This window comes from Agelaius tricolor, unplaced genomic scaffold, assembly GCF_023055355.1.
Source record: "Agelaius tricolor isolate 1412-34295 unplaced genomic scaffold, bAgeTri1.0.p SCAF_9, whole genome shotgun sequence".
In the NCBI taxonomy this organism is placed as follows: Eukaryota; Metazoa; Chordata; class Aves; order Passeriformes; family Icteridae; genus Agelaius; species Agelaius tricolor.
The window spans coordinates 34300709-34325070 of NW_027269269.1; the positions used below are offsets into that span (position 1 = coordinate 34300709).

Below are 24362 nucleotides of genomic sequence, written 5' to 3' on the forward strand. Positions count from 1 at the left end.
AACACTGACATACTTTAACCTGAATATTGACTCCTACAAGGTGTTCTTACGTCGTCCATGTGACATAACTGTCACTGGTGAGAATTATAAATTCCATGTTTAACAAGTCACCAAATTAAAAATACCTCTGAAGAAAACAGCACATGGAAGGGAAAAAGTCTGTCTTTCAAGTTTGAATCTCAAAGTTTCAGGGAAATTTTGCAGAGAAATGATCCCTTGTGTGGTTAAAATATGAAAAAAGACCCCAACAGCCTACATTACAGTATCTCTAAGGCTGCTGGAATGATGCACTACCAATTGAATACGCAGTTCTCAGCATACATTAACACGCTTTAGAAGTCTCTGCTGGACTCCCAACACAGGCACACACAGCAACTGCACAAATTTAGTGCTGATAGAGCTACTTGCTGAAACATGGAACAGTCTCACTCAAAGTTAAATTTCTTTTGTTTAGAATCACACACCTGTTTCCACAATTCCTGACAGCAAGATACAGGAAAGTATCCTAAGTTTCAAAAATTTTTGACTTCTCCCAAACAATCCATTTTACAGAGAAAAAGACTCCTGAAATTGGGAATCATTTTTGTGCTTGTCTGAGTTTCAGAAAGAATAATTACTTTGGAAGAAAATCACCCTCAGTACTGCATTGTACAACAGCTGGCCATTTATTACAGTTTATTATTTCCATATGGACAAAGCCAAATCATATGGTGGGCTTGGGTTCATATTTTCTGCTACAATGACAGAACCTGGATTAAGACAACCATACAATATAAATTACAAAACCATCACCACATTCTCCTGATGGGATTACAGTGGAATTTGTTAACTGGAGAATTAGCCTGGAGCAAAAGAAATAAAGAAGAAAAAACCCACCAACTCAAAAACTTTACATTTGTTTCTCCCCCAACAATGAAAAGTTCATGGAATACCCCTTTTTATAGTCATTCTTACATTTTAAGGTTTCAGAGCATGAAAATAAGGTGGATTAAGGGATCTGTCCAACAGCCAAGATCAGAAGAATTCATGGGAGACCCCAGTATCCAAACATGAGCAAAACCACTGCTTCTATTAAAAGACATTTTCGTATTTCCAATAGTAGAGATGCATATTAAGTAAAGTTAGGATGCAAGTTCCATTAAACCCCTAGAAAAAGTTATTATTTCACTTCATAAACTGCATACTATTTAGCTTTGTAATTAATTAAAAGCAAAGTAATACTGCCTTGTGTTTGCCTCAATACAAGCTGCTGCTGATGTATTTACAAACCCAGAAATCACTGAAAAACTTATCTGCCTTCTAGGAAGAGAAAACAACATTCAAAAATCAGCTGATGAATTGGGTTTTAGTCTGGATTCAAAATTATCACTCCATGAATGCAGCAAAGGTTAACTCCTGCTTCGCATAATTCTGCAGTGGTCTCACATATCCTGACAAAGAAATCTCTGCTTTGCTGCATGGTGCAGGCCACTACAGGTACAACACAAAACAAATGCAAACAAGGAGTGGAGGGAGCTGAAAAACAACTTCTTTTACTTAAAAGATCAGAATTCCTCTTCCTCCTCTCCTTAACCACTGACAATGTAAAATAACAAATATTAGTAACGACTGTTTTTTTTCTCCAATTCATAAAGCATTTCTTATACACCTTCCCTTAAGTTTAATTTTTTGAACATCCAACACCACACATGCAGGGCTAGTTAATCCACCTCATCCAATAAACAGTAAGGCACTGAACAACAGTCATAAAGTCTGAATCCAGAGGAGGCCATGGAGATACATCAAGGGTTGCTGGAGCACCTCTGTTCTGAAGACAGGCTGGGAGAGCTGGGCGTGTCCAGCCTGGAGTAGAGAAGGCTTTAGGGAGACCTCCGAGCCCTTTCCAGTGCCTAAAGGGGCTCCAAGAGCTGGAGAGGGACTTTGGACAAGGGCCTGAAATGACAGGACAAGGGGGAATGACTTCAAACTAACAGAGGACAGGGTTAGATGGAATACTGGGAAGAAATTCTTGGCTGTGAGGATGGCAAGGCCCTGGCATAGGTTGCCAAGAGAAGCTGGGGCTGCCTCAGGTTTGGAAGGATGGGGCCTCAAGGCCAGGCTGGATAGGGCCTGGAGCAACCTGATCTAGAGGGGGTTTCCCTGCCCATGGCAGGAGGGTGGAATTGGATGATCTTTAAGGTCTGTTCCAGTTCAAACCATTCTATGATTCCCTGTGACTTGTTACAGTAGGATTCACACAAGTACTTCTTAACATCAAAATCAATTTTAAGAAGAGAAAAATGCAGGGAGAAGCTGCTTTGCCCATAAGAATTAAGAGGGCAGGAAAACAAGAGCAGACAGAGGTAACCATGTGCTGTCTTGATTCTCATAAGAAATTGTTCAAATTTCAATTGTCGCTATTAAAAGTCACCCATCTCCACACTAAGTTTCTACTGCAATAATTTTCAAAAGCAGCATTTTATTCAAGATTTTAAAGATCTGATTGTTTCTTCAGGATATTACAGACCCAGCCATCCAAAGATAATGTGCCTGTTTTAATTGAAGAGGTGTCCCAGACTTGTGTTCACATAGAACACCATGTATTCTCCACAGAACTTTGAGTAAATCATTAATGATGTTCCAGTGATAAAATATTAATTCTGATTTCTATACCAATATTTAGCTCCTATGCACAGCTTTGTTTTCCCAAGTGCTGCTCTCATGTTTGTTACTAACAACACTTACTCCACAGACACAAGATATAGGAGACAAGATGCATCATATTTTGTGAACAGTTCAAGGCAGAAGAATTTGAAGAATTATCTGTACAGAGAAATCTCAAGAAATAGGACAATACATTTTAAGGCAAACTTCTCTATAGAAAACCAGCTAATCATACCAGTGGGTATTTTCTATTATACCTATATATTCCAAATCACAGAAAACCATAAATGTTAAAATAAGCTGCATTTAAAACAGTGGTTCTCAGAGCAAAAGGTAGATTTATTCTTAAAAAACCTGTATTAGCTTTCTAAGAAAGTGTTTAAAGACTAAATTTCCTTTAAAAACTAATACCAACAAAACCACAGCATTAGCTGTAGGTGAGGCATGACAAACTGAAGTTAAATTGTAACAAAATAGGCATAATTATTTTACACTCTAGGATGAGAAAAAATAATATTCAGCTGCTCCAGTTTCTACCTGTATTTCCTTCTCTGCAATGGTCTGAACTTACACTGGAAGGTGAGTGAGTGAACCAGCAGTGAACAGCTCCAATCTGAGCATCTCTACTCCACTGCCAACCAAACAGCTTCTAAGGATTCATTTCATCAACTGGACTGTTAGACTTAAAAATCATGACCTAAAATCATGTTAGACAACAGAAAAGTTTACTGCCTTCCTAAAGGTAACAATTCCACAGCAAAAATGTTCATTCATCAAATCTACCAGTAGAGATACATCATTTGTTAACTAACTAAAATACAAATCTGCAAAAGTTCAGTTACTTTCCTATAAAGTCTATAAGAAGTACTAGGACTACTGAGGTTTTTCAATCAAGTTGGCTTTAAAAGAAACCATTTAGTTATCTTTCTATTGCTGGGTAATTGCAGGTTGCACCCAAGATCAAAATGAGGAGGTTTGCCACTCTATGCCTGCTCTTAAGAAAAACAATGATATCCTGCATTTATGTGCAAAAAACAACTGTCCACTTCCTATCCTAATTCTTGCAGCACTATTTCATAACTAATGGTATACAAGCATATACATTTACTTCCAGCCAGAAACCACAGAGTACCTGGGCTCAATTATCTTTTTTTTTTGGGGGGGGGGGAGAGTGCAGAATGACTCCAATTCTAACCTCATCTGTTCATCATTTCTCATATTGTTTCCCCAGCCATATTCATCTTGTTCTAAGCCATGTGGAAGCTGTCTAACAGCCAGAATATGTTATTAAAGCTCAAAATAGCAGCCCCTTTAGTACATATTGTGCATAATATTCAAGTCTATGCCAAAATCTGCTGTATTTTGGACTTCCCTTAGTCCCCACTGCAGGCAACTGGTTCTTGATGTTGTAGCAGTACCTGTACCTACACAACAGGTGGACTCAACCCACTATTACACTATGCAAAGATCTTGCAATATTAAGGCAGTCAAAAACAATTTTGAATTATTTTCAGCTATATGAGGAGTTTCTCTTGATAACATCAAGAATTTCAAAAAAACATCTGTTCCACAAATGTGAAAACCTACAGAGAAAAATAGAACCAAAACTATTGTTTCAATCAAATTTGCAGAGTTGGTCACAAGCCAAGCATTTGCACAAGGTTTTCAGAGAATGTCAAACACCGAAATATTAAGAATGTCAAACAGAAATATTAAGTTTTAGAAGTTTTAATAAAATGACATAGTTAATTGTTTTACAAGATCCTGGGTGACTTTGTCAGAGTAGGATAGAACACTGGCAGAGATTCAGATTACTAAGCACTGCAATAAAGAAAACGGGAAGTGTTGTTATAATGCCTGTTGCTATATAAACAACTATGGGGGATCACTGAAATAAGGCCTGCTGCTATATAAACAGTTGTGTGTGTTTATATCTTTTGGGAGCAATTATAAAATTTTTTTCTTGCCTTTGTTTTATTGAATCTGGCTAGTTGTTCTAGCTCTGAATGCCTATGTGAGTTTACTGAAAAACCCTTATGCTACAACATTACTGAAACATGTTGTGGTATCAACAGCTGTTCAGACAATGTACCTCCAAACTAAGCATCTAAAAATCATTTTCATTTTTCACACTTAAACAAAAGGGTTTTTTAAACTTTTTTAAGATTCTTGGGGAAGTGGGAGCTGAAAAAAGAAAAATAACCACTGTGATTATAACAAGTCTGAATTTCTCAATCTTGCTTCTAGAAGGAGCAAATGGAGGACTGCTACAGTAGTGACAGCCCTCACCCAAGCAAGAGGAAGTGCTCAAATATAACAGCTATTTCAAAAGATATTATGACTTATCTTTATATGCCTGTGTCCATCTCCCAGAGTTACACCTGAAAAGCAGCTGTTTACTTTGCAACTCATTCAAGAGTATTAAACTAACAAGAAAGCAAGTTACATCCACATCCTTGAAGACCCATGTCCTTCATTAATTCATTGAGCATACTCTTTCAAATTCCACAAGCCAACCCAGTGTGCCTAAAGCCTTCACTAAAACCATCTTAAAAGACTCCCACCACAATTTTGATATAGCAAGAGCAAATAAGGCACACAAACAGCAACCAAAGCAGTAAGAGGAGGTAACTGCATTTTATGCTATACCATTGAAGGATAATTACAATCAGTAATTTTAAAAGCATGCTTAGTCTGAACTAACCTGATTTGTCCCACATTTACAAGGGAGATGCTGATATCAATAAGATAATTTCCACTTAATCACAAAATCCTAGAATGGTTTGGGTTGGAAAGAACTTTTAAACTCATCCAGTCCTTATCATGCCACCATGGGCCTAGATACCTTCCACTAAATCACTCTGCTCTGAGACCTGTCCAGCCTGGCCTCAAACACTTCCAGGGATGGGGCAGCCACAGCTTCTCTGGACAACCTGTGCCAGGGCCTTACCACTCTCACAGCCAAGAATTTCTGCCCAATATCCCATCTAAACCTGCCCTCTGGCAGTGGGAAGACATTCTCCCTTGTTCTGTCATTCCAGTCCCTCTCCTGGTCTCTTGAAGCCCCTTTAGGCACTGGAAGGGGCTTTAAGGTCCCCCTGGAGCATTCCCTTCTCCAGGCTGAACCCCCAACTCTCCTGGCTGTCTCCAGAGCAAAGGGACTCCAGCCCTTGGAACATCTCTGTGGCTTCCACTGGACTTGCTCTAACAAGTCCATGTCCTTGTGATGTTGAGGGCCCCTTACTCTCTCACTCTGACCTGTAAGAGTGATAACTAACATTGGAGATGCTACACAGTCCCTCGACCAAGATAGTCACTAGTACAGCTCAGAAAAGTTCATTTCTACATTAGAGCAAAATGTCCTCACAGAGCTCTGGCTGATTCTGCTCTCACAAACTGCATCAAATTGAGATGGAAACTTTTTCTCACCACTGGTTCCTCCTGCCCCAAGAACAGCCTGTCTCCTTTCCTCTCCTCTCAGCCTGGAGAATTTTAATTCACTTCCATCTGAAAGGCAGGGGAAATTCATGCATGAAGTCTACATACAGGAATGGTTCAGAAGTGATCAGGGAAACTATATTCTCATCTGATAACAGACCTAATTCCCTTTTACCTTCTTTGATTTGTCCTGGAATTACATTAAGCTGCTTCTTCCTCTTGCATTCACCAAAACACAAAGTCTGATCTTTATTCAAAGACAGCAGCAGCCTCAATTCTAAATGCACAGCAACTTGTACTATTGTGCCAAACATTTATGAAGTAGTTTTCTTCTTATTCTTAAAACTTCAGCAATATTTAATACTGGATTTTCGGTTTCAATAGTGTTTATTGGAGATAAACAGCCCATGCCTCAAGAAAATAAGGAAATAGGAGTATGTGTTTGAGTTCATGTAGATCACACTGTAGAACTGAACATTCAGATAAGCCAAAAAGCTGCATTTCCTCAAGAACTCTCTCACTGCTATACATGAAACTCTTCTTGAGAGTGAACACAACAACCCTCTAGAGAGGTCTCAAACATTAACCTTCATGATTTCAGTCTGGTGTCCAGTAAGGGGAACCACTGTCAAAGACAGGCAGGGAGAAACAGCCACTCATGTAAGTATTCCTGTAAAACTTAGCAGTTACTGGGCTTGTTACAAAAGCCAACATATATGGGGCCCCATGCCCATAAAGGTACACCTCATATGCCATGACTGTTTCATAAAAGAACATTTAAAAAGGCAATTTAGAAGATAGAGCAGTTACCAGCCTCCAAAAAGTTTCCCCTACTTCCCAGTGAAGCACTCAAATAACTAAAACCATGTTTACTGCAGTCTTGCTGCATTTATAGCTTGATGAGATGAAACTATAGAGGACATTTTCTGACCTGAATCTCTAAAGTACAATCTTTACAGATTCAGGTCAGAGCTTCTCAAAAGGGTTCAGTATCACTAACTGATGTTCACTGCTAATTGATGTTCACTGTTTATAGGAAATGGGTACCCTCATTTCCTATGACTTCATTCATCCTGAGCTTTTGTATTAAAAATCATTACATCAGGCACAGAACAAGAGGTCAGACATGCAAAAGTCAAAAGGGGAAAGATAAGAAACAATTCTGTGCCTCCATCTTAAACAATAAATTTTGTCTGTGTGCTTAACTCCCCAAATGTAATCTGCGTACCTGAAGTTTGCTTTTTACCTGTATATGAACCTGTGAATATCAGAAGGGCAATATTCTCAGGGAATACCATGGTATGTACAGCGAACTCTCCCACCCTGTCCTGGATGGAAATCAGAGAAAATGTATAGTTTGGGTTATAGTGCTACACACTCCTCCTCCACTTCTCTGTTACTTTCATAATAAATCCACTCCAAAACCAGGTAATTTTCACATATGACATCAGTCCAGCTCTACCCTCTACCTTAAGATGTTACAGGAAAGGAACCTGCAGAATTATTTCAGTGGGCAAACAATGAGCTCCATTAGATGTTGTAAAATCTTTCAGCTACTTGCTCTTTCATGTTGTGTTGGGAAAGCCCTTGTTTTAAAATGGGGGAAATTGAGCTTCTGGCCATTCATTCATCCAGGTTTATGAACCCTGTTCTTTCAGGTGAAAAGGTTTTTGCTTCAAGAAAGCTTTACTCAAAGAGCAAGTGATTCAGCCCATGACACAGAGCTTAAATGGAAGAAGAATCTGGGGATTCTCTGCTCCAAGCCACATCTTGCATTTCAGCTGAACTGCTTTCCAGGTATCTGTTACATTACTGTCAGTGAACAAAACAGACTGACTTCTAAAAAAATATTAGATTGTGAATCAAATGGGAAGCCCTCTCATTTGAGCAGTACAGAATGAACAGTTTAACCTATGAAAAACTTGCTTCCTATCAGGATAACACCAGCATTCAGTGAACTCCACTTGGCAGTAAGACACACCAACACAGGAAATGGTTTCCCATATGATGGATGATATTTCAAACTTAAAAGCTGAGGTCAGAGAGCATTAAATCAAGGACAGTTCAGCACTGGTCTTCCTGAAAATGTCAACTTATACTTGCTAAATTGAAGCAGAGCTTGTTTCTTTTCCTAATTACACAATATTAACTTCATGAATTACACACAAGGCCAGCAAAGAGAGATGAAATAACCCCTTCAGTATTTCCAGTCTCTTGAAAAACAAAACACTTTAAAGTTCTGGATTTCCAAACATTCTGGATTGACCAAAAAGTGAATGAGCCCATACACATCAGAGCCTGTTATTCCATTTGTTGGAGAGCAACTTGCTCTAAACTTCAACCCCAGTATATAAAAAACCTGAAAGGCATTTATGGATGATTAGCTGACATACCAAAAGTGTTCAAAATAGGTTTTGTGCCCTGATGTGCCAAATCTTATGCACAGAAGTATGAGACCAACCCTGACCAAGGAAGACAAAACATACATATTAAACTATACAACAGAATAACACAGAATATGGGGAGAAACGTGAAAATAACAGAAGCTCAGGGGAAAAAAAAATCTAAACTCCACAAGTCACAGATTGTCACTTGCTTGCAAATAAGAGATAAGAAGAGTTTTTATGCATTAAAGCAAGTGAAGTTTTAAGAAATTAGGTGCATTTTACCATAACTTCTCTTTCCTATTAAGAAATGGACCACATGGCAGAAAGAGAGAAGGCTCTGAAGGAAGAAACAGGCTTACCAAGCAGGACCTGGAAATCCACAGATGTGAACACTTTATATTTGAATGTCCAGCTTTGCCTCCAGTGCACACACCCGACTTGTTAAGAAAAACTATACAACTGCAGCTTTTTCCTACACTCATACATTGTGCCAGGGCTTGATAACAGATTTCCTACCTCCTTATTTCTTTCAATTTTGTAATATGGAACTTATATACACTATAAAGCAGCTGAACCTGGCAGACAACATGTATTTATGTCAGATTAATTATATCAAGAATTCATTTGCCTATTGATTACTCAATTTTGGTTCTCTTTTAAAAACATTTTTTTAGGAAATTTTTTAGTCTGAAGAACTAATGCACAGAGATGATGACAGCTACACAGTACAAACGCTATGTAATACACATAAAATGCCTGTAAGGCTGGTCCCACAAAATCATTTTGGAGGACTGACTCTAAGCACAGCTGGTGATGCCGCCTCTCCTATTCATAGAAACCCAGAACAGCTGGGGTTAGAAAGGACTTTTAAGCTCATCCAGTCCTAACTCCACCACCATGGGCCTAGATACTTTCCACTAGATCAGATTGCTTCAAGATCTGTCCAGCCTGGCCTCAAAACACTTCCAGGGGTGGGGCAGCCACAGCTTCGGTGAACAGCCCGTGCCAGGGCCTCATCACTCTCACAGCCAAGAACTTCTGCCCAGTATCACATCTAACCCTGCCTCTGGCAGTGGGAAGCCATTCTCTCTTGTCCTGTAACTCCAGGCTCTTCTCCAAAGTCCCTCTTCAGCTCTTGGAGCCCCTTCAGGCATTGGAAGGGGCTCCGAGGTCTTCCTAAAGCTGTCTCTTCTCCAGTCTGAGCAACCCAAGCTCTCCCAGCCTGTCCATACATGAAAAGTGCTTCATCTCTCCAGTGACCCAATCACACTGGTCATCCCACCACAGCTGCAGGAGCCTCCAGCACTGCCTACGCTTAGGCTGAAGGTGCCAGGATCTGTACAGGTTGAACTCTCAAGATCTGCTCCTTCACAGAGGAAGTTAATATTGGTCTTTGCATACAGACAAGGGATAGGCAGGCTTTCAGCTGAATGAAAGCCAGGACTTCAGTTACAGCTAATCCAGCCTCATTTTTTCTTGGCATGGGTGATAGGAAAGGGAAAAAGAAAGCCTTTCCAAAAAGTTTGCACAAAACATGTATAAATTCCCCAATTCTAAATGATCTGGCTAAGTATCAGCTCAGTGTTACCCTAGGAAAGTTTCAGGAATTAAACCTCTCCTAAGAGCTTTTGGCTCTACCCAGCTGGAGAAAGTACTTTGTGGTGTTTCAGGTGCAGTCCCTTCCTCTACATTTTGAAATGAAAGCCTGGCACTTGACAAGACAAGGACTAGACTCTGGCTTCAACCTATGCTCTTTCAAGAACACTTTTCCATACATAGCTGAACTGGCCTTGGATTCAGACAGTGCATTCTTTCTGAACTGTGTTTTATGATCCTAGTTTAGGGGCCTCATAAAAGACGTAGAGTGTAAGTCACAGTATCCTGCACTCAAAGGGCCATAACCACTGCATATACACCACTACTCACAGAATTCTTTAAAGACACTTCTGCTCCTTAGTGTTTATTGACAAAACAAATTTCTAGACCTAACATTTCTGCTGTTCAACTTCCCATGGAAAAGCTTTTAGTTTGTGTCATAGAGCTGATTTTCTCTCATGTTTGATAGTCTAATAGAACCAGAAATTGAACCTCTTGCCTCATTTCATGTTTAACAGCTGAGTTTCAGTTCAGCCTCTTACATATGGCACTAGTACATAAGCATTCAACTTTAATTCCATGCAGGTATTAGGAAGAAGGCACTTGAACTACACCTATGATATAGCAAGAATTTTGGTTTTCTTCTGTGGTTCTGTGAATGTTACTTTGTGCATTAGACAAGCAACTCACCCACAAAGCAGCACTCCCAGGAAAGCAGCACTGGCTGCTCAGCTTCTCAAGCAGATTACACAAAGCATGTAAATGCCACCTGCCACTATGTGGACACGGTGGCCATGGACACACAAGAGGAGGGCCAGACATTAGTTACTTACCTGGATCTGTACTCTATTGATGAGAAAAAGAACCTTGGGGGAGCTGACAAGAGAGTGATTTATTTTTTTTTCATACCAAATAGCAAAAAAGTTCCTGTGTTGCTAATGACTGTCAGATGAAAGCAGAGCTATTCTTTGGCCAGGGCTGAGCAAGTGATGCCAATGTGAATAGGAGTATCAGTCTAACACAACACAGTATTGGTCTGACAAAACAAATGAGGATGAGAAAAGAAGCCTTCCCTGTGAAACAACCCTGAGCACAGCATTCAAGCTGAACAGAAGAAAAAAATGACCTTATTTAATACAGTGTAAGGTTTCACTAAACTTGGAAGTGATGCCTGGAAGGTGATGCTCTGTCTGACACCATATGCAGAGACTCTGCTAACAAACACAACTATGAACTTTTTACATGGATAGACAGGGATAGGAAAAGGGGAAGAGATTTAAACTAAAAGAGGGGAGATTCAGATTAGATACTAGAAATAAATTCCTTACTCAGAAGGTGGTGAGGCCATGGCACAGGTTGCCCAGAGAAGCTGTGGCTGCCCCATCCCTGGAAATGTTCAAGGCTAGGTTGGACAGGGCTTGGAGCAACCTGGTCTAGGGTTGATGTAAGGAGGGTGCTGGTCTAGGGAAGGTGTCCCTGCCCATGAACAAGATGGTCTTCAAATTCCCTTCCAACTCAAACTGTTGTATGATTCTATGAACTGAGGTTAGACTAGACACATTCACTCCTTGGGTTGGCTGTAGGAAAACAAAGAGTTGTCAAATGGTCCAAATTATTTGACACCTGGTTTTACAAGTCTACTTTTCAAGAGCCAAATTATTTAGACAAGGACAGAATACCACCACTCCTGAGGCCATGTCAAATAAAGCCAGATGGAGATAGTGACCAAGGTCACAGCAAAAGAATAAAAGGGGTCTCACAACAGTCATACAGATGCCCTCTGGTTCTGTGGTAAAGCTGAGATAAGACTTAGAATAAGATATCCAGAAGATTAAGAGGCAAATTAATTTGATGTCCTTCAGTGGCTGACTGAAATAGCAAATCATGTGAGACTTAGAGTGAAAATAACTTCACTGCCCCGTGCAAGAAAATAGCTGCAGTAAACTCCCTTCTCACTGGTACATAAAGAAACCAGCTTTACAGCTCTATTGAAATTATGTCCTCTACAAGCAATCTGGGAACTGGACAAGAAATAATGCTTGTCAAGTATTATGCAAGAGACAACCTCTGGAATACCTAAAGAAATTGGAACTTTGATGAACAAGAATGACATGCTCTCCTCAATGGCTACACATCATAAATGCATGCATTACACATAATGACCAATACAGGACAGAAATAATTTAATATAGAATCACAGAATTGTTTGGGTTGGAAGGGACCTTCAAGCTCATCTAATTCCAAGCCCCTGCCATGGGAGCGACACCTTCTACTAGACCAGGCTGCTCCAAGGCCCATCCAACCTGGCCGTGGCCACCTCCAGGGATCGGGCAGCCACAGCTTCTCTGAGCAACCTGTGCCAGGGCCTCACCACCCTCAACTTTCTGGGTATACAATTTTGAGCAAGTTATTTTCCCACAGTAACAATGTGTGTGCTCACTAGGGACTCACTCACCTCAGGGAGGATGGTCAGTAAATTAAGATCAACTCATCATATGTAATGAAGAACCTACACTGAAGTCAGGCCGAAGCAATTAAGGCTCTGGGAATGAAGGAAAGAGACAGCAAAGCGGCCAGTAAAGCAGCAATAAAGATGCTTTCTTTTTACAGACCTGAGACTCAAAACTCAAAGCCACTGCACTCTCAATAACCCCTACTTCAAAGCTTAAAAAATTAATTAAATTATTGAGATGAAAAAACCTAGAGCAGCAAGACCACTGCTCAAGCACTTGTGAGAGCTCAGATTCACAAGGTCCATGTCTCTGCCCCAGCAGAAGTGGGTGCCATTCACATTGTTCAGAACAAAGACAACTCTGAGAGCTGCCATTTTGACCCTGTTCTCTGTTCACTTATCACCCACAAAAAACTTCACCAAACTCCAAGGATTTCCTAATATTCATCCACCATAACAAGAGGTTTTCATGGTGCAATCTCAATTACTCCACTGTGAATACCAGGATGAGAGTTCACGTCTTTCTCCTACTAAAGCCTCAGCTTCCTCAGATACTCCACATACATCCCTAACTTAGGAGCTACAGGGTTTGTGGGGCTAGTACTTGCTGAATGCTCTCCCAGTGTCTAATGCTTTGGAGAGCTGTGCAATTCACTCCCATTTTTAGCAACCTTATTGCACTTCACCTTTGACAATTATAGTGAATCTTTTTTGTAGGTATTATTAGACATGACTAATTTATCTTTGAAAAAAATCCTGCATTTCTATGCTAGTGAGAGTCAAACAGCTGAAATCTTAAATGGAAATTTACAGCCTTAGATAATGTTATCCAACTCAGAAAGCTCCTCTGTGAACTTTGTGAGGGATGCAATTTTACAAACAGAAAATATGGGTATTGAAACAATTCGTGCTCACATACAGATGGAAGTTATTATGAACTCAGAATTAACACACATTGTTTCAACTTTGGAATGTAACAGCAAAGCAAGTTTCTCCAAAAAAAACTCTACCAAGCCAGCACTAGGCTGCTTCTAATTCCAGCTGAATTCTCCTGAGTACAAGATGTGGTTTCCAGTGTTATTATCCTGCTGTTTTACAAAACAGTACCCCTTTATCTCTAGAAGAGTTTTTATGTCAGTAATTTTATTTAATATCAATCCCATCTCACTTCTGCCACACTCACATTTCTTCTTGCTGCCAGCATTCTAGGTAATTGTAAAAGGAAAAAAACATCTGTGAAATCAGGGAAGCTTACACAAATAACTTCAAAATATCTCTTAAGTTGATTGAATTTTTCTGGGCTCTTTGTCACAGTGTTCAAAACTTGCATGAATGATTCAAGTGAGGTGACAGAGACCCAGGCTCCTGTTTTCATGCTCCAGCGAAGTCACCACTATTCTTCCCAGGCACCTCCAGTCTTCCCAGAGCACAGAGGGAATTAAGCAACAGATTTACATTTATTCCTGACAAAGAGGACTGGTTCTCTGAATTAAGGTAAACACCTTTGGGTGATAGTCTGGAGATAAGAGAGAGGCAGCTGCTCATTCTCTGTCCAAACTTAATTTTTCACATGTTCACAAGAACTAAGCATATCTGGACACTTTTCTGAAAGCAGCCATAAGGTCTGCTAAAAGCTATGTAAATTCAACAGTTTCAGCATCCCAAGAAACATACAAGAACTCAGACAATCTTGGGTTTTTAGGTCAAGCCAGCACCAGAGCAGAGGTTTTATGATGCATTTCTGCACATTACCTACCTCCTCTGCTTTCAGAGTGGAATTTCCCCTTGGCAGAACTATATAAAGCAGCAATATTTGACCAAGGACATGAAAACAAAGGTGACTACAACAGTTTATGTGGACATTATAACACTTTCATGATTAAATAAGTAGTAGGAGGACCCCCAGAAATTCCAATTTACTTTTATTATGTTTTTATATCCAACAGCATACAATCTCAAGCATTAACATGTGAACCACTAGTGTTCTACTAACCACTTTGAAGTTTGGCCACTGACTGGCTTGCACCAGCACCAATGACCCCAAGTAGAGCTGGAAACTCTTTTTATACCATTACATACTTAAAGCCTTCATTTACTTTTATAAGTTTAAACATATGCCAGTGATTTCAGAAACCAACTGCAAGGAATTGGAAGGCACTCACATGGGTGAGTGACCGTGTGTTCAACCACCCAGAGTCCTTCAGAAACAGGACAAGAAAATCAGAATGAGAGGTTTCAGTAGGTATAAGAGTGGTAACATCTTAAAGGTGATAAGTCAAGGAGATAAAGAGGAAAACAAGTGAAGTGGTGAAAGTTTCTATAAAAAAATACTACAGGCACAAGTGTCAAATAACCCAACTACACAAACAGGAAAGACAACCACCCTGGCCTCAATGAAGAATTCATCATTTCAATGAAAAAAATGACAGAGCTTCTTGCTTGCATCACATAACTGAATGGCAAACTCCAGAATAAGGTAAAGACAAAGAAGGGCTGAAAGGCAAAGCAAGCAGCATCACACTCACAAGTTACAGAATGAACTAGTAAGCAGAGATTAAGGAAAGTATTGTTTTGATAGTAATGAAGAGCAAAGCATTTGAGGGAAACACTAATCCCTTTTTCTCACTAATCATCCCTCTGGAGGTCAAGTGTGAACAGCTGGCTGCCATTACCAATACCACCAACAAGGAGGCATAGTCTAAGATACATTAACAGCCTGGCAAAGCAAATTTCCAAGATTAGTAGGACTCGATTAACTTTGTCTTAAGATATTTTAGCCTTTAAGTAATTTCAGAGGTTATTGTCCAAAATACACTAAGCATGGGCAAGTCTGGAAAATGGTAAATGCAATCCAAGCTTAAAAAACAAACAACACAGAAAGACTCAGAAGCTTTACTTCAGTTTGGGATAAGGAATGGCAAAAAAAATGATGGAAGAGAAAAGTGGAAAAACAAACAAGACTAGTAGAAACTAAGCATAAAAAGGTCAGATTTTTCAAGAATAAACCTGTAGGACTAATGTAATTTCAAACAGGTTAGAAACAGAAATGTCATATTTCTCTTGGAATTTAAATCTCTTGGCATTTTCTGCTATAATATGCTCACAAGCATGCTGGAGAAATGGTATATTGATGAAGTACAAGAGAATACAGAGAAAGTACTCTTCGGGTGTAATAAAGAATGGTTCATGACTACAACTGAAGTGCTGGCAAAATGGGACTCCACCTGGAATAACAGAACCCCAGTCCTATCCAATATTTTTATTAGGTAATCTGGATAGGGCATAGGCTCAGGTACAGCCAGCATAAAGCTGAGACTGAGTTCTCAGCTTTTTTTTTTTTTTTTTGCCACCAAAGCAGAAACATGATTAAGAACAAGACAGTTCTTCTTTAAGAATACATTCAAGGTACAGAATATAAAATGTAAATTAAACAAATCACCTGCTGTGACAGCTGCAGCTGGTCGGAAGCTGCACAGATAAATTTGGCCATAACAGAACCCCAACTCGACCAGCCTAGTTCATTAAAGAGTAGAAGTAAACAAGTCCCCAGGAAGACAATGTTGGATTCAATCTCCAACAGGGGAGTCCAGCCAATCCCATTCAATCCTGAATGCAGACATCAGCTGGCCAGTGAGCTGGGTGGTGCTGAGACCTCGACCACTCAGGTGTTCAAGCATGGGAAATTTGAAACCCTCATAAAAGGGGCTGTCCATCAATAAACGTTGGCTGTTGTCACTTGAACTCGGTGTGTTCAGTCCTGTTCCTGTCTCCAGAACTGCAACAAACGTAACAACCTGCACAAATTCAGAATGGACTGTTGTGTTGCTGTGCAGGAGATACCTGGGGCTGTTGGTTGCACAGAATCATAAGATTTACTCTGCTAGGCTTTTAAGAGTACAAACCTATTAGAACCCAATGAACTGGAAATAAAAGAACAAGATTTGGGAAGCATTTCTCCCATCCTACTCAATGTTTTGAAAGAAACAGTTGCTCACTGTATCCAGCTTTGGGCATTGCATTTCAAGAAAATGTGTATTCAGATGGAGAATCTGAGACAAGAGAAGAGTTGAAAAGTGGTTTTTCAATGCATAAAAGTTTGCAAAATGGAAGAGACTTAAATGGATCAGATAATTATAATATATAAACAAAGGCAAGACAGGTTTGGACCCAATGTCAGAAATTAGCTGTCTTTAGTGGCCAAGACAGTCAAGCACTGGAACTAAGCAGTACTTATATCACAAGTTTTTCTTCACCAGAACATCACCAGGGACAGCATAAAAGCAGTTGACCCTGTCCTAGGACTACATACCAATTGAAACAGCCAGGCCTCTTTAAGACCAGCTTTCTTAACATTCTCTGAATTCCATACCAAATGTGTTAGCTGCAGGTATTACTGCCACCTCAAATACAAGTATGCAGTCTCTTCCATTTTTCAGAGTAATAGATGTTGTTTTTTTTAATACATTAAAAACAAGGAAGTAAGGTTGATTAGAGAACTTTTTACATAAAAGTCACATTTGCAATACTTCATATTTTACATATATTGTGTTTTCTTGTAAGGGTAGAATACTAGTTGAAGTAATAATACAGCAAGATTAAAGACACACGAGCAAGAACTACATGAATAGATCTTCAAGTACGACAGAATAAAAAAAATGAGAATATTTACAGTTTTCAAAACAGTGTGAAGTCTATAGACTCATAGAATGTACTATTTGAAAAGGAAAAGATTCTTTATTATCTGGCAAGTCATTCTCTAAGCACCACAGAAGAAAATCTCAAGCACAAAGCTGAAGATAGGAGAAAATTATGTTTTCAAGGATATTTTTCTTAGTTCACAGGTTTTTACCACAGAGAGCAGCATCACAGGACAGCATATGCACATTCACGTCATACTGAGCAGAGAATACATAAAAATAATAATAAAAAGTAATCTCAAGTGTACCAACCTGTGCTATATTTTTGTTGAGAAGATAAACTCCATATTCAAATTGAAGCTTCTCCCCTCCTTTTGCATATAAAGGAAATCTGACGGGAAAAAAAAGGGAGGTGAGGGAAAGCATTTAAGGTGAAATTATTCAGATGCTTATGTAAACATCAAAAAGCCCCAGATTCCTTTTCCGAGAAGGTAAAAATTGAAAAAGCTTCCTTTTCTGACTTCTCCCAGGAACCCCTCCATAGGATGTATTTAGGAACCCCCTGCAACTCCAGTCAATCAGCATTTAACAACTGATGCCAAAACTCAGCTACGGAATTCCATTTTTTAAAGTATTTGAGGTTTTTAAAGGACACTTTATGATTCTCCCAGGGCTGCAACATCCCTCTCACCAATCAAAGTGTAATTTCAGAAGCACACAGCACAATTCCAGATCCCACGTTATCCCTCTGCATTCACTCAGTCACACTTGGTTAGCTCATTTCCAAAGAGAAAGAATATTTTTTAAAAGTTGTTCTTTTTTGATCATTATCCTGTGATTGACAGAGCACAAAGCCCTTTACACAGAGAAGAAATTTGCAGGCTCACTTAGCAGAACAACATTCAAAATAGAAGTGATTCCTTTCAACAAACTTCACACATGCACCAAAGGCTTGAGTCACAGCATCATAGATCACTATAGCCCTTGCAAACATTTCATTACTGATCTTTATTTTTCCTACATAATAAATATTGCTCACCATTCTAAATATAAATTTGATACTACATTTGATATGCCCAAATGTATCAAATAGCTTGTAAGAACATAGCATAGCACTGCTGCATGAGACAAGAGAACTAAAACATTAGTCCCTTAAATACGGAAACGCTTTGACAGTTTTAAAACGCATTAAAGAATATAGTTCTGTATATCTGCTTAAAGAACCTCTGCTTAAGTGAAGCAGTTCTCAAACAGCTTTAAGAGCTGTACAGTGCGCTTCTAAGGATTGTCTTTTGACTCCTCCTCAGCACCAGAGGTTATGAGGTCATCATGATGTCATCATGGTCAATTCAGCAGTTCTTATGGGAACTACAGCATGAATCAAGTTTTTGCCTTTTCATGAACCATGTCCTGCAGCTCCTAATCAAGATGCTGAATGAATTATCCACATAAGCCCCACCCTACGGCAGAAACTAAGGTCTCCCTCAAATATAAGATAACAAATACAGGAGATCAATATCTACTAGAAACAACACACATTCTGGACAGGTGATTAGGCAAAGTGAATTTTATCATCCATCAGCCCCACAGTAGATTACATTTGTAATTTTAAGAATTATACAGTGTCATGAAAGCTAAAGGTTAACAAGTCACAATCACAGCAGATCAAACTGTCAGCTTCAGGTTTTCTGCTACTTTCAAACTTGCTAAGTCTCTTTAAGCCGAGGAACATTAAAATCTCTGTGAATACTATATATCTAGCTAATCTTGCTTGATAGATCTATAAATCGAACTAGTTTCCCATGCAAGAAAATGAAACTTTCCCAAATGCTACAAAAATTCTGCAACACATTATTCTAAGTGCAAAATCCAAAGCAAGAAGAATTCATTTCACTATTTCCAATTACACTACCCTAACAGAGCAAGGGTTAGATTTAAAGAATAACTTTACAATTAACAGTCTACAACTAACCCATTTTTTTACAATAAAAGCACCATTAGCAACACAAACCATGATTCCCTAGAAAGCAGCATTTCATGAAGTCACTGGTAACAGGAACCATGCATTCTATTTTTAGACACAGAGCTCTTTGATCCATGCAGTATAGAAAGGGGGTAAAAACTGGTTTATGGTGCTCACTGACATCTCCCACACACAGATTCTTTTGAAAGGGAAAATCAGGCTTTTCTGTTTATCACATTGATCTTGCTTCTTTGCCAATATTCAGATTTTTATCCTCTAACTTCCACTAATTAATCTTGAAAAGCTTTAAACCACGTACATCCTCAGGTCAGCTTTCACAACATAGTCACTTAAATTAAAGTCTTGAGAACTGCCAGCGGATGTCTCTGCATATACACATTTATGACTCAAGAGAAAAATATTACTAGGTTTTATGCTTCTCTCTTTGTGTTTTATCTTGCTTGCCCATTAAGCCTGATCACAAGCAATAAACTCAAGGAACCCAATAATTTTATACAGTGCTTCAGTGAGTATAATTGAATCTAACTTGAACTGCTGCCTCCCTGTGTGAAGTTCTTCTTGTCCACTCCACAGAAAAGCATTGACCGTAAGCTCAATCCCTCCCTTTGGCATGCTGCAAAAACCTGAGTCTGCTGTGTAAGGATTTAGTTATACTAAATACTTTTGAAAAACACTATTTTAGTGTTTTTATAATCACAAAATGCATAATAAAATTCAAAAAGGCATCTGCCTACCTATTCTACTCCAAAGTGCACTTTCCTTCTTTCCATTCTTGCTGATATATTTGGGGGAAAAAATCACTAAGCTCCTTTAAAGCAAAACACAGACACTTATTCTGAGATAAAAAATTTAAACAAGTGTGATATGTTTAGTGGAAAGAATCAGAAAACACAAGCTATAGGTACCCTTTCTACAATCAACAGAAAAGATTATCTGAGAGAAGTTATCAAGTGTTGGAAATTTGTTCTCAGTCCAGAACAGAGCTCAGAAGTTGAGCTCTGGTCCTCCTGGTAAGAGCAGTACTTACACACTCTAGGAAACCATGCGTCTGCCATGTGAACAGTCAGGAATTATGAACAAAACAGCTTCAGCTCAGTGAGGGTCAACATGTGCCTTTGTAAAAATATGTTGTCATTTACATACAGCTAGGGAATATGACATTTCAATAGCATGTAGAGTTCTTAAAATACAGTGCTAACACACCCTGAGTTTACAGAAGATGATCTGTTTCTGTATATAAAGAGACAGGCAATGCAGCAATAGTAGTTTTAATAGTGATTTGTAAAAAAGATCCTGGTTTAGAGAAGATTAACCTGACGCAAGAAAAAATCCACCATGTTTAGTAACTTGTACAGGTTCACCCCATTTGGAGCTGTTTCTGTACCTGGTATTCCCATTGCCTTCAAGACATGTCAGCAAAGGTAGGAGCCTGTACTGGGGAAAAGCAACAAGAACTAGGAGTGATTAAGGGAATAATCAGCCAGCAGGCATGCATAAAGGTGGCTTTAGGATCTCAGAGAATTGTGCCAAAGATGCTGAAATTAAACAAGCCCCACTGTGAATTCAGAAGGTGGAGAACTCTGGATTAGAGTGATCCAAAACTGCACTCTGGACTGATTTGAACCACATGGTCAATATGTGCTTTGAAGGTTTAAGGTAACATAAAGAAAATTCTTAATCTTAAAAGCTTACATTTGTTTTGGGAGTCTCATGTTTTGCTTATTTAATCCTATAGGACTGTGACAAACACTAAGTTTTTACTAATGTTTTTTGAGTCATGTTCTGTTTTATAGGGCTCACTGGGATACAAGTCAGATGATCAGTGTTACCCAGCTGCATCATAATACGTATCTACAATTAACCACAAAACACTTGCAGGACATTTTTAGGCACACAGCTCATGTCCCCTTCCATGGCATATCACTTTGGATAAAACCTGTGTTTTTCTATGGTGGTGTCACCATGACTGAACAGTTTCTCCCCTGGTGAACCAACACCATGTTGTTCAAGACTCAAGCATTCCCAGTCCCACAGAAGAAGGGGTTTTGATTGTCATTTCTTACAGATGATGAAAAAAAAAATTAAATAAAATAAACTCAAAATAATAGAAGCAGATAAAAGACACTTTTAATCATCTCTGAATAACTTGATTTTAGCGGAGCTTAAAATACAGATGACAATTGATATGCCCTAACCTTACCTCTCTCATTCTCACCCACTTGACTTCTCTCCCATCTCTCCTGCTTGGAGGGTCCCCAAGAATAAGCCCCCCCTCTCGACCTGCAATCTTAATTTCAGCAAGTCATTTTCTACCGCTTTATTTCGATCCATTCCCTGTTAATTCCTGCCACACTTCCTAAGCAGACATCAACTACTGGATAAAGAATTCTTCAGCTTAAAACTTGTTTTTTTATCAAAATCATCTAGTATTCAAATATTTAAACCTATGGAGGATCTGCTGATCTGCAATGAGTAAGGAAACAAGTGTGAGCAGGTCAAGGCTCAATAGAGTTGTGAAAAAGAAAAAGCAAGGCAGAGGTTACGTGCTTGGTTTACAGTTACCCTAATGGTTCAACATCAAGTCAGACTTCTAAACAAAAAACAGGGCTGAAAGTCTACCTGTAATCCACACTGAAACTACAAAACCAGCACATTACCATCTACAATGGAATTAAGTTTTGAATTCAAGGACCTCACAACACTCCACAAATGCTACGTTTTTAAATAGTTAGTTTGAATATTTGCATTAAAAAATATCAGTGATAGGTATCAAGTTTAAATGTACCCAACTACACCATCAACAGGACTTTTGGGGAGCTGTAACTTTGCTTAGTCTAATTAGACTTTATTCTACCATGGCATTTAATCAAGTAGAACACTCTGTAGACAAAAGAAACACATGTAACTCTAAGAAACTTAAAAGCAAACTATAGTAATAATCTCATCACATTAAATCACATCAAGGTTACAAAGACTAGACAGGATACTAAATTATCCACTCTGGTTTAAAAGTCTTTCTATTAAAAAAAGATAAGCTCAGTATATGTGTTTCCAGTCAATATGAAAAACCAATGGTGGCTGGTTGTCAGCATTTCCACTCCAGTTGACTCATGCACATGCAAACAGCTGAACAGAAATCTCAGTGTCAAACCGAAACAAATTCCAATTTTCAGTTCAAGGAGGATTCCTGAGTATGTCTAAACACATTCGTGGTCTGGTGGCAGTACAGGAGCAGCAGACATGATTTCAGATGAACACTTTTGCCAGTTGTGCTTGTCTAGGGGCCTAAAGGCATTTCTGCTAGAAGTCAGCTCTGTAATTCTATGGGATCCCTGCAGGAATCTGATCCAGAGGCTGCAGCCCACCCCATGAGGCCCCAAGCCACTGCTCCGTGTTGCTGTTCATCCAGACACAAGGAGATTATCCTGTAATCATAAAGCTACAGGCACAAAGAAGCCTAATGTATTACCTCTAAGGCAAGTTCAAACCACCCTGTACACTCAGCTATCATAACAGTTTCCTCTAAAACTCCTTCCTAGGGGTAGGAAGGCTGTTTAAGTCACTTTCCACTGTTAATTTAAGTCTTTTCCATGATTCAAGATGTAACAAAGACTGTGCTCATGTGCTGCTGAAAGTAAAACCAAGAAATTTCAGGCACAGACAAAGCCTCGTGCAAGGATTTTTAATTTTCATGTTTAGAGTTTGAGGTGTGATGCCTGCAGTTCATATCCATAATCTATTCTGGTGAGGTTTTTTTCCTTATTGACTTCTTAACAAAAGAAAGGCTTGCACCCCTTCTCTTACTGACTTTTAAAACCCCCAGCTTTGGTAAGAGCATAGGCAACAATTTGCTAATAGAGTGTCTTAACCAAAACTGCTCACTAATACTGATGTATTTAAAAAACAGAAAACTGACTACAGAAAAAGAGATCTTTTAAAGCTACCCACAGATATTACTCTGGAAAATCAGAGGCCTGTTTCCAAGCTGCAACAATGATCAGACTACTTGTGTTGTTTTAAGCATTAGACCAGTCTTACAACTCAAATAAATTGTGCTAAGTGTTCTACTCTAGTCACTAAAAACTCTTCACTGTCCTACTTTTTCCAGCTGACCCTCAACAAGTTCTCATCAGCCATCAAGATCTCATTTAATTTCATACCTTTAGCTCATCTTTAGCTGTTTTAAATAGTCACTTTGGTGCTTGATGAACACTCAAGTAAATCACTACAGGATTCCTGGCTCAGGCAGATGGTAAATGTTAGGAAAAGTTGAAAGAATCCTTATTCCATACATTTATTTCAGACCTCAAGCATCTCTTATGAATTCAAGTCCAAATAAATTTACTGTTGTGTTCTGTGATTTATGAATTCTGCATCCAGAAATATCACATATGTACCAATATACTGATGGCCCACTTTTATTGTCTATAACCACCTGCCTTTAACACAAACTATTTTTAAAGCTTATGAATTTGCTTCATTTTTAACTGCTTTCACCTGCTTCTACTTTGGAAACAGACCATATGTTTTAGATCTTTTATTCTCTCTTCGGTTCAGACCTCTGCCATATCCCAAATTATATTAAAGTCTCAAAGTTTAATCTGTACTTCAGAAAGCTCTTAAGGGAAGAAGTCAGCAAAATAATGGTTTTTACACATCACATCCAACTGTCTTGCACAGGCTGAAGTCTGGCACAATTTAAATATCATATTACATCTCATTTGGCAAATCCAAGTAAAATTCCAAATCTAGTTTGGAATTATGTTACATAGCCTTAACTTTCCAAGTCATTCAGACCTTTAAGGACCAGTAATATTTGCAGCTTTATAAGCCAAATTAGGACACTTATGTTTTAAGAACACTTAATTATCACAAAATGGTTTGTGTTGGAAGAGACCTGAAAACCCATCTTGTTCCAACCTCCTACCACAGGCAGGGACACCTCCCACTAGACCAGGTTACCTGCCCCTGCACATTTCCTGGGATGGGGCAACCACTGCTTCTCTGGGCAACCTCTGCCAGGGCCTCCCCACCCTCAAAGGGAAGAATTTCTTCCCAATATTCCATCTACCTCTGCCATCTGGCAGTGGGAAGCCATCCTCCCTTGTCCCATATCTCCAGGCCCTTGACTAAAATGCCTCTGTGTAGCTCTCTTGGAGCCCCTTTATGCACTGGAAAGAGCTCTCAGGTCTCCTTGGAGCCTTCTGTTTTTGAGGCTGCCTCCA

General features: G+C 39.1%; 1 protein-coding gene across 2 annotated transcripts in view; it reads right to left on the reverse strand.

Annotated features, from left to right (window-relative positions):
• Positions 1–24362, reverse strand: part of UVRAG (UV radiation resistance associated) — an 88348-nt gene that overhangs the window by 13766 nt on the left and 50220 nt on the right. The window contains exons 13-14 of one of the 2 annotated variants that reach the window (XM_071433646.1): positions 17466–17544; positions 14422–16310 (exon numbers count right to left, since the gene is read on the reverse strand). In XM_071433646.1, coding sequence (XP_071289747.1) covers positions 16083–16310; positions 17466–17544 — 307 coding nt within the window. In that variant the 3' untranslated portion in view covers positions 14422–16082. Of the gene's footprint in view, positions 1–14421; positions 16311–17465; positions 17545–24362 lie in introns of those variants that run through there. The other variant, XM_071433645.1, reaches the window with a different exon arrangement.